The sequence below is a fragment of the Rhea americana genome, unplaced genomic scaffold (genome assembly GCF_003343005.1).
Source record: "Rhea americana isolate MKP2758 unplaced genomic scaffold, rheAme1 scaffold_97, whole genome shotgun sequence".
Classification (NCBI taxonomy): Eukaryota; Metazoa; Chordata; class Aves; order Rheiformes; family Rheidae; genus Rhea; species Rhea americana.
In genome coordinates this window covers 2,132,597-2,145,658 of record NW_028187166.1, presented here as the reverse complement: position 1 = coordinate 2,145,658, position 13,062 = coordinate 2,132,597, and the positions used below count along the sequence as shown (strand labels likewise).

Genomic DNA, 13,062 nt, shown 5'->3' with positions numbered 1-13,062 from the left:
CCTCTCTGTGGCCCAGCAAATGGACTCTTTCCACAGAAACCCACCTCCTGGAGAAGGCCCAGGAGAAGCCCCAGTAGTTAGCCCCACACACTGGTGTCTCACAGCTGGTCTGGACAGACAGGGAAAGCTGTGCCTTTCTGTTACAGGAGCTGAAGGCACTGCAGACTACAGGTGTGAGCAGAGCTGGGCCTGTTAGCTCCATGTTACCACTGGTTGCTGCTGAGATGGGAAAAGTCCCTCCTCGGGAAGATGTGCAAGGACAAGAATTGATAAAAATTAAGCTGGAGGTCCTCCATCACCTTCAGGAGTTCAAATGTTCACTGCTGGGAAAAAAAATAGCACCACCACCACAGTAACAAGTGATATACTGCCCTCATGGCAAGACTGTGGCTGCTCCATTGCTACCATTGCCACTTCTGCYTTCCATCGTGGCTGAGGAAGCTAAAGCATCCTCACTTTCTAGGTGTAAGGCACRAGAAGTCCAAGCTGCAGCTCTGCCACAAGCTGATCAGGCTAACACCAGCTCAGGGCAGCTAACTTGGATGCTGCCCAACAAGCAACTACTTTCTTATTTTGGCCATTTCTCTAGAACCACACTCATCAGCTGCTGCTCCCTGCTGCTGTCCCCTCCTGGCTGGGATGCTCCCAGGTGCCCTGTTTCAAGGGGCAAATCCACATAGGCTCGGGCTCAGMAGTTCAACTGCACTATCTGCTTCAGACACCTGACCTCATTTGCACTGAGTTGGTTTCCATCTGCCCAGATTGCTTAAGACTGCACTTATCCCTCTTGCCCAATCCATCATTGCATCTGATTTAGCTTTTTGGAATAACATAGCAGTGAAATAGCAAAAACAGTGCTATTTTAGCAGAGCATACTTTACATCCACTAGTATAAGGACCCAACAGGACTATTTACAACTGGTCAGAGCCAAAGTTGCTGCTCTGAGCTCCAGGATGGTGATGCAAAGGCCAAGCTCACTTCAAGACATTGCCCCCATTGGTGCTTTCATTCCCCACAGTCAGGCACTACCTGGGGAACCTGGAGCTGCGACAGGATGCAGGGCTGAGCCACAGCCTGCGGCACTCTGCACTCGCTCCATTGCGTTGTGGGCTTGGGCAGAGGTGGCGATGTGGCTCCTGCAAAGCAGTGTGCAGAGAGGTTGTTGGTGTCTAGTCTGGAGATTGCCCTGGGGTGGTCCTGCCGCAGGATACCRCAAGCACGTGCAATTTGTGGTGCATTGCAAACTGCAAAGAAATTGGGGGTTGATTCTTGCTTTAGGCAGACTTTCCCATTTCAAGGTTTTATCCATGTTGTGAATGGTCACATTTTCCATCAGGAGCAGAGAGAGGAATCAGCACGGAGAGATAAAACAAGGTATTAACCCTGGCTGTTGTCTTTTTAATGTTTCCTAGGCCTTCCACTCCCTTTTTTGATCTCCTCCATCACAAGTACAAGGAGCTGTGGATGGAGCAGCAGAGGGCAACAACAGTGATCCAGCAAGAGGAAAAGAAAAAGGTGATAACTCTCCAGCTGTTCTCTTCCTTGCTTTGCCCCAGGCAGGGGCTCTGCAACCTGGCACAAATGCCCACTGTTCTACCCTACAAAGGATGGATGTCTCCTGGCCACAGGGAGGRAGCTCAGCTGAGAAACTGTTTTCCCTAACTACTAGAAAGTTGGCAGAACATAACTAAAAATCAGCTGCTTCCAAGCTGAGATGAGCCCAGCTCTGGCCAGAGCATGTCCAGCAGAGTGATGCTGTGGGAGCAAACACCAGATGTGCAAACCACAACGTGTTGTGCCTGAAAGTGACCTAGAGACAAATGGAAAAGTTGTTTAAAAAAAAAAAAAAGAGAGAGAGAGAGAGAGAGAGAATTTTGTTTCTAAGGATACACCCAGGAGCTAAGATACCTATCTAGCTATCATTAAGCATCTGTCTGTATCAATATGCCTCTAGTCTCAGTGTACCCAGCTAAACACCTTATATCAATATAAATGAAGGCTCTGATTCTCATTTTCAGCCATGCCTCTTTGCATTGCAACAATTCTAAAAGTCCCTGTCATAATAAAGAATTAGGCTTCAAATTATCTTAGGCATTTAATGCCTTCCTCGCTGCAGGAGCCTCACAAACAGTCCTTAGGAGAACATCAGCTCTGCTCAGGTTACGGATGACAAAGGACAAAACAACAGAGCAGGTGGCAAGCATTCAAAGGACCAACACCAGCCCTGATCTTGGCATGGCGTGACTGCCACTAGCACCCACGCAGTTATTAGAGGGAAACTCTGTGCCGTGAAACATAGCAATACTGTAATAACATTTAAAAGCAGCCAACGACGGGTTTATTAGTTAATGGCTCAAAGAAGAGTTGAGCTAATATGGTAATGACCAATTTCAATGGGCTTACTGCCATCTCAAAGTATGCTTTATAGTCAAAGCACAAGAATATAGTGTTCTTAATTAGCAGCTATTTTATGAATGCACGAGTCTAGGATGTTGGAAAAATGCATCCCTACCTGATCTATTAATATCTGATGCTTTTAATATCTAAATTCCCTCCATCACATTTCTGAAGCCTGCAGCCACCAATTACTGAATTAAGCAACACAAACCTATCCCCTAGACCACACAGCAAACAAATCCTCCAGGGTTTCACAAGCAGGCCAGAATAGTCACCCAGTACCTGCACTGGATCGTGCTGGGAGTAACAAGCACTACAAGCTGCAATTAGTTGGAAGAGCAACACCCAATGGACAACTGGGAATTTCTTCCTGCAGTGAGGGCAGCGGGAAGGACTTCCACAGCTGGCGATGGCCCACCACTCTAGCTTGAGCACAAGGTTTCCTGTGGGCAGCAGTCACCTCACTGCTGTATAAAACAGGCACACAGATAGCAGGCATTCATGCTCTCCTCACCACTGTGTTCTAGAAATCAGTATTAGCCATATGGATATGAAAGATGAGCCRGATCAGGGAAGCAGTGTCACATTTTCCTAAAGAAACACTATCATTGGTCCAAAGGGACTTTTTGCCTGATTTGTCCCAGCGTCATTATGTTTCATAGCCCTGGCCTGATGGACAGAGCTTTGTGGCCTTTTCAGACCTTCCTTGTTTATCTTGTTACAGAAAGGCAAAGCTTACGAAACTCGCACCACATTGCTCCGAAAACACCCACTACCTGCAAAAGAGGAGTCCTTCTGGCACTTGCCCCACTTGGAGAAGGTATGGAGTACTTGTCCAAAYGTGGAGATACCCCCTAACCTTGTCCACATGCCCCAATTATACCCTAAACACATGCTGAAGATAGATATGAGGCTCTTGCCTCAGAGCTCAGTGTGAGAGATCCAGACTCTACAATGCTTCTGCACTGGACATATTCAGATATCATCCCTTCTTGGACTTCAGGGTGGGATTTTTTTTTTTTTTTTTTTTTTTTTTTTTGACAGAGCTCTAGGACCTGGAAGATAGGCAGCAGTTGCACAGATGATGGGTTTAATGACTTGTTTTCTAACTTGTGTGCATTTCCATGAGCTTCACCAGATTAGAAGCCTCTTTTCATACCACCCCATCAGTGCTCAGCAGTCTTTGCTCTCTACTGGCATGTCAGCACCCAGCCTTCCCACAGCTGCCCTGAATGAGCAGGACAGTCACACCTGTGACTGTGCAGCCTCCCAGCCTATCATCTCTCACCATAACTAATTCAAGACACAGCAGATTAATGTGTTTCAAGAAGCATTTTCCCCTCAGAATAAGATTTCCAGAAAGCCTGAGCTCGTTACCTCTCTGCACTACCTGATCTACAATATTCAGAGACCAAGTGGAGGGTCCAGCCAGGTTACAGATGTATGTGACACCTCCTTTAATTGATCCAAGCAAGAGTCAAGGTGAAGGTTTCTTATTCTGGCAATGAGATCTAAACAGCTCCCCAAATTCATCCATGCCTCCTGCTGGGCTCTGGGGTACTTGTTTGAATCCCATTAGCTTTGTTTGTGGTGTAAATTACAGGGACACTTCAAGTGAAGAGCTAGGGGGCATTTTAGGAAGGAAGGGAAAAGAGGCAGAGAGAATGGAAAGGAGACACCAGAAAGTCTGAGAGCCCTGAAACCCTGCAGGGAGTTTACAAGGCTAAAATCATATCTGGCATTGATAGATACCACTGCAAAGAGCCTCTCAGCCTCCACCAAGGCCCTTGTTCTGATGAGGTTATTTTTTTTTTCTTTTTGCACACTGTTGATTTTTAACTGTAGTTTAAAACAAAGAGGGCTTGTGACTTCCTGAAGCTAATGTACTTGAACAAGTTGGAGAGTTTCAATCAAGAAATGTGTTTTGCACCACCTTGATGTATTCTTCTTATGTCCTGTCTAAGACTGTCCGATTAGCATATGTCAGTAATCATTTATCCCGGCTGCCTGTCAGCACAGAGCTGCTGCTGCAGCTAGTGTCAGGGAAGGAACATGACCAATCGCTGTTAAACAGATTGTGCAAGTCACACGAGATACTGGGGCAAGCCTCCTCTTTAGAGCTCCTCTCACCCCAGACCTTTCCATCACTATTCATTTTTCAGCCTGTTTTGCTTCTCCATGCTTTCCCTTCTGTTTCATCTGTGACTGCAGTTGGGTTCCTCCCCACCTGCAGGTCTCACACCCAGTTCCTGAGTCTTCCTCTCTCCTCCCTGCCTTTTCTCCTTCCTCTCTCCTTCCTCTTCAGAAGTAGAAAGGGCAGGAGGACAATCTCATTTACATATTTTCTGTACTCTTCCTCATTAGGTTAACCTGGAAAGTTTGCCTTGCCCCAGATGCCGATTTTACAGACACACCCATATTAGAACTTGGATCAGGAAATTCACTGCTCAGTTGGGCTTCAGAGCATGGCTTCCTCCATAGAAAATTAAGTTTTCTTGCACATCCGTAAGGGTTTGCCCTGTTAAGAGCAGTGATGACCTAAGGAAAGCTGATGGCTTCCCAAGCCACTTGATAGCCTCCAAGCTGTGCCTTAGTCTGTCTCCTTATAAAGCTGAGTCCTCAGTAGGCAGTGATGGAATGGCCTTGAAAGACAACAAATTGGTCCAACCCTTCCACCAAGCACAGCCAGAGTGTAGCAGTCACTCCATCACACTCCAGAAGTGTGACAAAAAKAAACACTTCAAAGTATGGTGACAAAATTGGTTCTTGTAGCATTTCTATCCTTATGAAACTCTTTCCTAGGCACTTCTTCAGTGATGGATAACTACCCCATGGCTTTAAAACAGACTCCATTGCCAGGGCAGGACAGTTTTTCACACTGTTTACTTTAACCAGTTTACCAAACCACCACCTTTAATTTGTATAAGGCACAATTAACAGTGAAGTACAGGTCTCAGGCCCTCTGCTCTCATCCAGTATACAGACTGAAGGCTAGAAGCAGCTTTCAATAGTACCAGGTTACACATGAAGTGGCAGAGCCACATGTAGATGTTCTTGAGGGAGTTGCTTTGAACTGCAAGGCTCCTTAAAGCCACTCTCCTTTCTCAGGCTTCCCACTACCCCTGCTAAACTTCCCTATCACCACCAAAAGATGGGAGTCTCTATTACTAGGTCTGACAAGTTATTTTATTTTTCTCTACTAGAAGCCCATCCGTCCTGGAAGTTCCTCTGGTGGTAGGGAGCTGTAGAGTGACATCACAGAAAAGTTAGACACCTCAGTCCAAGCAACAAGGTCTGGACTGAAACAAATAGTTTCCAGGGGAATTATGCTGAAGTTACGGTATCTAAGTTATTGACTTTTCTGAACTGGGGGTGAACAGAGAGACTGACAGATATTTTTTCTTGTTTGGTTAGTACCCAAGGAAGGCAAACAATGAATCAACAGTTTGGGGAAACAGAGCTGTGCCAGCTGCACAGCTCCAGTGCTCAAGGGGAGAGGTTGCGGCCTGAAGCAGGTGCAGAGCACAGGGGTGCAACATGTCCTTGAACCATTCGTCCTTATTGTCTGGTGCCTTTCCCCCTGTTTGGGGGAGTGGTGCAGAGCTCCTTGCTAAGGCAATGTTTGTAATTCACAGCAGTGGTCAGCAGGGAAACAAGATAAAATAACAACAACAGAAAGGAGAATTTGCTCTCTATTTTTAACCTGGCTCCTCACATATAGCTGCAAAAACTGGGCTTGCCTGTCTTTACTGGCTCAAACTGGGCTTTCCAGTAGGGTCTGGCAAGACCATCACCTGGCATCRTGCTAGGGCTTATAGAAGAAGCCAAAATGAAGAAAACAAAGGGGCTTTGCCCTCCCCGCTAATTGCCTCTGCCTTTTCTCTGTGTTGCCAGGCCTGTGTGACATTACATAGTCATTCAGTCGCTAAAATATGGACAAATTGACTATATTTTCATTTGGATTTAGGTTTCAGCCCCACTGCTTTAGAATAATAGCCCACGCTATTAAGCTAACAGTGTGATTTACAGGCTCTCCCACGCCAAGCAATCGTTCCTGCTTTGCGTCTCGCTCTGGAAGACTAACCTGGTTCATGGTCTCCTGGGCTCCCCCGGCTCACCGAGACAAACGGGTCACGGGGAGCCAGTCATGTCCTGGCAAGTGGTTCATTAGTGAAAGTTGCTGAATTGAAGTGTTTTTATTTTATTGTTTTACAAAGCCCAGGACTTAACCCCTTACTCACCTCAGTGAAGCATTTCTACTGCCCTCCCCTTCCTCAGTCATCCCCAGGAAGGCCTTTTACCCCAAGAAAGCCTCTGCCCTGCCATCTGCAGTGCCATGAGTCATCTACCATAGTCACAGGTTTTGGTAACAGAGTTAAGATTTTGCACGAAGTCTTCACCGGGCATCTGCCTGCTCAGGCACCCTAGCAGGGGAGGGAGCCCCATGCTAACTAGATACCAGAAAGTAAGAGCAGAGCCCACATCACCCAGCAGCTGTGGGCACAGCACCAGATGCCTACCCCAAATGCTCACAGCAAGGCATAGGGCTCCCATCCCTTGCTGTTACCTGCTGGCACAGAACTGCATTCCCTGGATGTTACAAAAGCTCAGGCAACCAACACAGACACAAATAAGCATCCCTATCTCATAGCTCGCAGGATCTCATCCCCACATCCCTTGCTGGGCAGAATGGTCCCCTGGTGTCCACCAATTCTTGGAAAGACATTGCTGCTGAAGTGTAGCATCCCTGCAGCCTTGCTGCCTGCAGGGTGCAAGTACAGCGTGCRACTTATCCTACCTTTATCTGAATATTTGATGGTGATAATGCAAACCGGTGAGTCAACAACAACCGCTCCAGGACAGATTATCTGGGAACCGTCTGTTCAGTCCAGAATGGCAGTACGTTTTGGTGAAAGCACTTTATGGCAMCAACACAAGACAGAATTTGCCCGTGCATCAAAATATCTACTTAAACCACATGTCACTAGCACACTACATTTTTTTTCCTTGCTCATTAGAGAATTCCAACTTGTGCAGACATTCAAGGTGCTTTCCAGGGAGAAATATCCTTGTTTACTTGACCAAATAGAGGGAAGGAAAGAAAATGCRGCAACTCTGGACAACACTTTTGTCAACACACGCTGCCTTCCCGAGCAGATGAAACGAGCTGCACTCGATGCACGATATGAATAAGCGATAAGCAATTGACGAGCAAGTGTTCGGGTACCTTGGCAAAAGACTTAATTTGCAACCTGGCACAAAATCAAAGGCTCTGTCAACGCATGAGCGGCTCTCCCACGTACGCCTTGCATTACCTGGGAAAGCTCTGTCAGGTAAATTTCCAGAGAAAGTAATTAGAGGAATCCCCACTGTATAAACTTTGCAGCAAAATTCTGGGCTCCAGAATTTGATTCTCACCAGGGATCCGATATCTGCTCGCAGCCTGATCCTTCATCAGAATTAACAGTTGAGGTTTAACACATACACACAGAAGTGTTCCACATTTTTTTTTAATGCCTTACCTCTATTTTTGTCTAAAGTGCTGAACTGACAAGCACAGCTCATGTAATCTTGCAATTGTTGTCTTGTCAGAAAAGCCATAGACTGCGCTTAAATAACCCATGTTTGATACACATAGCACACAGTGGGCTAGCTTTTCAGCTATAGCATTTATCCTCACAGCTTTCAGGAGGACAGCAAAACTTCATATCAGCAGAATGCTATAAAACTTGTCAYCTGGGGCCTGGATAATTTTTAAAGAATAAAGACATGAGTGTGAGAGCTTTCCATCACTCTGGTACCACATCAAACCTTGCTTCAGCTGCAGTTTTGGCTGACCAAGGGTCAGTGTCACCTGGTGGCCATTCAGCAGCCCATGTGAAATGCATTGGTGGGTCACAGTCTAATGACAGCAGTCCAAACAAGCACAATTGGCCTTAACTGGTGTCCAGTTTACAACAGGCACAATACAAAAAGAAAATACAACACTGTGGTTGTATTAAGGTCTCAGGCAGCAGAGACCCAGCTATCTTCAGGTATAGCACCTCCACAGCTCCACTGGGACAACAGCAGAGATTTCACCTCCCACATTGCTGTCACTGCAATTCTGTAACTAATGCAGGCTCTAATCACTAGTACTTAAAAAAAAAAGAAAGAAAAAAAGAAAAAAAAACAGTTTTCTCATTTTGCTTAAGAGATGAAACTTCTAGCAGTATGATTGCTCATACTGCAGCAAGGTATTTCCATGGTCCAGTCTTCCCTGCAATCCTTTGCGGATACCCAGAACAGTTAAGAGCCTCTCAGTCATCCTTACCCCATCCTCTACAGCCCTTAATGCACCCTTCTGCCCAGTGACATGGCCACTTATCAGATCCTCTGGCATTTTCACTACTGTCTAACATCTCCTGATTGACACCAGTAAAACAGAGCATTAAAAGGCCTTTTGGACCTGTTTAAAAAGGAGAGAGAGGAGACATTCAGTTCTGACCCCTAAAGCAAAGCACCAGTGTGGGACTCCAAATCCACATAAACTCATCACTTCTAGCATCTGTGTGATGCACCAAGGCAGCGACCTAAGGGCTTGTGGCTGTTGCAGCGAGGACTCTGCAGAGCCYGCAATGCTTCCTCATGCAGGCTCACGATCAAATCCTCCCAGCACGGTAGGGTAAAACCACACAGGCCGTCTCACCTTTCAGGTTAGTTACCTGCTTGGGTCGATTCCAGCACATTTGTCGAAGAGCAACGTAGCTGGGTTGTGGCTTGAGTGGGAAAATTCTCCTTCACTCACACCATTGCCCAGCCCAAGCAACCTGTGAATTTTAGAAAACGATGGCCCTTATCTTCAGGAAGCAAAAAATACTACTAGATCCCAATGGGGTATTAAATACAGCAGCCAAAAAATGAGCACTTTTTGATATCATTGCGCTCTTGAAGCAAATAAGGACCGCCTGCCCCAGACTCCTTTGCCCCGTGTTTGCCTACGTCCTTGGAGTTGGGATGGTGGAGAGCGCGAGTAGGCCCCGTTCATTGATGAGGTTAAGCATGCTGCCGCCTGGAAAAGCCACAGCATTTGTAACCCTGGTAATGCAAGACACCTCCAAGCGCGGCTCGTCTTGGACAGGATAACGTCTGTTTTAAAAATACCTGCCTGCCTCTAACTTGTCATGGCATTTGTTGACAACCCTATTGAAAGCAGCTCTCGATGCAGCTGTGAAGGATCTTTCAGTACCTCTTTCTCTTTCCTAGACAGTTTTTGAAAGGGAGGGGAGGGGGGAAAAAAGCCATCAATACAGGGGGAAAAAGGCATCAGCAGCCAACATCGGCTGATGAAGCGCCTCACCTGGGCCCCCAGCGCACCGCCTCCAATTAAATCAAAATGGTTTGTTTTTAATGGTCTTTTACACTGACAAGTGGGCTATCATTCCAGGCCTAGATAGCTGTCAGGGAGCCGAGGCAAATCCTCCGTTGATAATGCCCAATGCTTCCAATTAGGAGCCGAGGCCGCTCCTGGCGCACTAACGATTCCCCAGCCTCCCCCTAGGCCCCTTCGGCGCTGGCTGTTTCGTCTTCCCTCTTCCTCCGCCGCAAATTACTGACACAAAACGGAGGCGCCCTGGTGCCTTCTCGCCACGCCAGGCCCCGGCCCTGTTGGATTTAATGAGGCGATGGAAGTTTTTGCGGCTCTTTCGCTAAATTCTTTTCTTGTTTGACAGCTGCTTGAGTGTTGACCTTATAAAAGATTTAGTGTTTCTCATTATTTTCTGTCAAGCTTTACAAGTGATAGCTTCGCAGAAATAATTTGCATCTCGATGTGCGTGCACGCGTGTGGTTTTGTCTGCGCGGGGATGCGCAGGGCGGGTGCGCAGGTACTCGGCTCCTGTACTGTGTATTTTAACCCCCCCACACACCCCAGAAGTCTGCAAACATGACACTTTTGTGCTGTTTGGGGGAGAAAAAAAATGGRGAGAGGACTTAAAAGGGCCTGGAGTTGTTAGACTTCAGTAAATGAGGGAGGTTTTGGAAAAAAAGGAATYGAGATTGGTTTCCTGTAAAGAGAGCTCAAGGAAGTGTTTTGTCACCCACTAAAAGGATTCAATCAGATGGATGATGGAAAAACGAGGCCGAGGCTCAGGGCAGCTTTGTTGTTAAAATGAAATATCGTGCAAGGAGGGGAAGCCACCTCCGAGCACGCAGAAGGGAGCAGCTAAAGCAGCGGCATCTCGGCAGCTGCATGCAGGTCTTCCCCCGGCAGGAGGAAAGCCTGCTGCGGCTTATTACTTGCCCAGGTCCTTTTAATGGGTTTATTCCCAACACCTCCTGCAAACCATAGCAAGCTATTTCATTCAGCTATAGCAATTAAAGATTTTGCCATCCCCAGAGCTGCTCATTTACCTTTGAAGAAACCAACCTTACCCATCACCCAAGGGTGCTCAGAGTACAGAGCAGGTATTGCACACAATGTTTGGCCAGTAATCCTTTCCATTCTTCCAATCTCAAATATTATCTTAACGGAGAAACCAAAATAAAAATAGCTCCCGAGCACTTATTTAAGTTTTAGGAGTGATAAGTTTGTTATTGTCCTTTTGACTGTTTGAGGCAAAGGCTGATGTTACAACATCCCAGCTGCAGGAGTGTCCTGCAGTTTAAATTGGTAATAAAACAGGCAATGAGCAACAGCAAAGCATTACTTCTAATCAGCAATCAAAAGCAATAACAGCAACCTCATCCTGCAAGGAAACAACCAAGCTTCTGCCCACAAAGTATATTCCTGTCCTGTTATGGTCAAAGCTCTAGATCTGATTCAGAAATAATCCTGCCATAACAGTTCAAGAATCATATCAGAGTAAAGATCATCAGCTGTCTCTAGAGAAAGTACCATTGGGTTCGTCATTTAGAATATGAATTAGAAGAATCAGAGATGAGGATTCATCACTCTGGCATTGGCTTCTTACACCAGTCTGTCATATCAAGACCTTTGACCCAAGGACACCCTTATCTTGACTCTAATTACTGGCCTGGGAGTAATCCATGCTTCTCAAGTGTCCCTCATTATGAGAGGGCATCTCATTTTTTAGACCACCACTTGTCCCCTGTCTTACACCTGGTGCTTCCCACTTACACTGAGGGCAGAAACTGGCATCACTCACAACTTCAAGGGCTCTGCTAGTTTTAATCAGAGCCAGTTGTTCCTCAGTGTAGATCACTGGGTCATTTCTCACCTGGGAGCTTTGGACTAAGACTGGAATGAATAAACTGCTGGTTTCTTCCCCCAAGGCTTGAGCCCAACCCAACCCAGACATTTCCTCCTGCCCAGTTCCCAGCACTGCTGGGCAGGGAGCACGATGGGAAATGCGTGGAAGAGGCAGCTGTCCTGAGGTTTCGGGAGGTGAATTTTTTTCTAACAAGCCCAGCTCTGCCTCCACACAGGTCGGAGGAAGACTCCTGCATCTTTAATGGCAGGTCAGAGTCAGCCCAGCTGGGGGATTTTCCCTGCTAACTCCATCAGGGCCCCCAGAAACTGCCCACCTCTTTAGGCAGCCTTTGCTTCTACCTCCCACACGTTTCCCTCTCCGACAGGGGTTATGTCACTGCTGCTGCTGCTTGTGAGAAAGCAAAACCAACCAAAAAAACAACTGTCTGAAGTTAGGCACTCAAATGTATATTTAAGCACCTGAATGCCTTCCTCCGAGAGGGGGAATAGCTAAATATGCTTTGTTTGTCTTGATTAATGAGATCACTAGCAAGCTTTTCAGGGCAAAGACTGCTGTGTATTTTTACATATGCAAAACCAGGCTGACATCCATCCTGCCTGAGGGAGGGGAGGAGGGGGAAAGAGTGGGAGGAAGCACTGCTCATCTGCACAAGGCAGATGCACAACACAAGGGATTGAGCCGGGGCAGGTAAAGCCTGTTACCCCCACAGTAAACCTGCTCTGTACATAAAGACATGCTCACACACTCTGTACGAGCCCAGGACTCCTGAGACCTCAATTCAGCCAAGGGACTTTTGCCAGGTATTTTTTCCATCCCTTCCCCACCACATCCATGGCTCCCAGGATAGAGCCTGCTCGTGTATTTGTTGGGCAAGTCACAGAAGGTGTCCCCAGCCCCAGCAGCTCAGAGCCCTGCCTTGCTAGCCCAGGGAGACACACACACACACACCTTCTCTGCTGTGGAAAGCAAGTCACTTATTTCAGGGCCTATCTTAAGGGATGCCAGCACTTGGAAATGTCAGATAACTAACAAATCATAGTGGGACTACAAGATCTTGTTCCTGGAACAGAACGAGATTATATCCTGAAGTCAATCAGAAAAGTCACTCCTTATTTTAAATGAGTTAGGTTTGTATAACTTCACCAGCTGGAGTAATGTTTCCAAAACAGAGCAGAAACCATTGCACTAAACCGCAGATGATTTCCTCTTTGTGCTACAACCTATTTTCTTTGAACTGCTCTTCACTGTAACCGGTCTTATCTGCTCTTTTCATTACAGGTTGGTCCTCATCTCAGTACTTTTCCAGACAGTGAGGCTCGTAAAAAGGCGTTCAGTGTCTACCGTTCAGAAATGCCTGTGAGATGCGGTCCCCTTCACCAGGGCATCTACACAACAAGCTGAAGGCTCCACCACAGCAGCGTGAAGAGCATCTTTGCCTTTAGACCCCTGTAA

At 46.7% G+C, this 13,062-nt stretch overlaps 1 protein-coding gene across 1 annotated transcript in view; it reads left to right on the top strand.

Moving 5' to 3' along the window:
- The window catches only part of CFAP77 (cilia and flagella associated protein 77), a 61,590-nt gene extending 48,528 nt beyond the window's left edge, over window positions 1-13,062 (top strand). Inside the window, exons 4-6 of the mRNA XM_085325238.1 lie at window positions 1,414-1,516; window positions 3,123-3,218; window positions 12,889-13,062. Of these exons, the coding sequence (XP_085181364.1) occupies window positions 1,414-1,516; window positions 3,123-3,218; window positions 12,889-13,011 (322 nt within the window). The 3' untranslated portion in view covers window positions 13,012-13,062. The remainder of the gene's footprint in view (window positions 1-1,413; window positions 1,517-3,122; window positions 3,219-12,888) is intronic.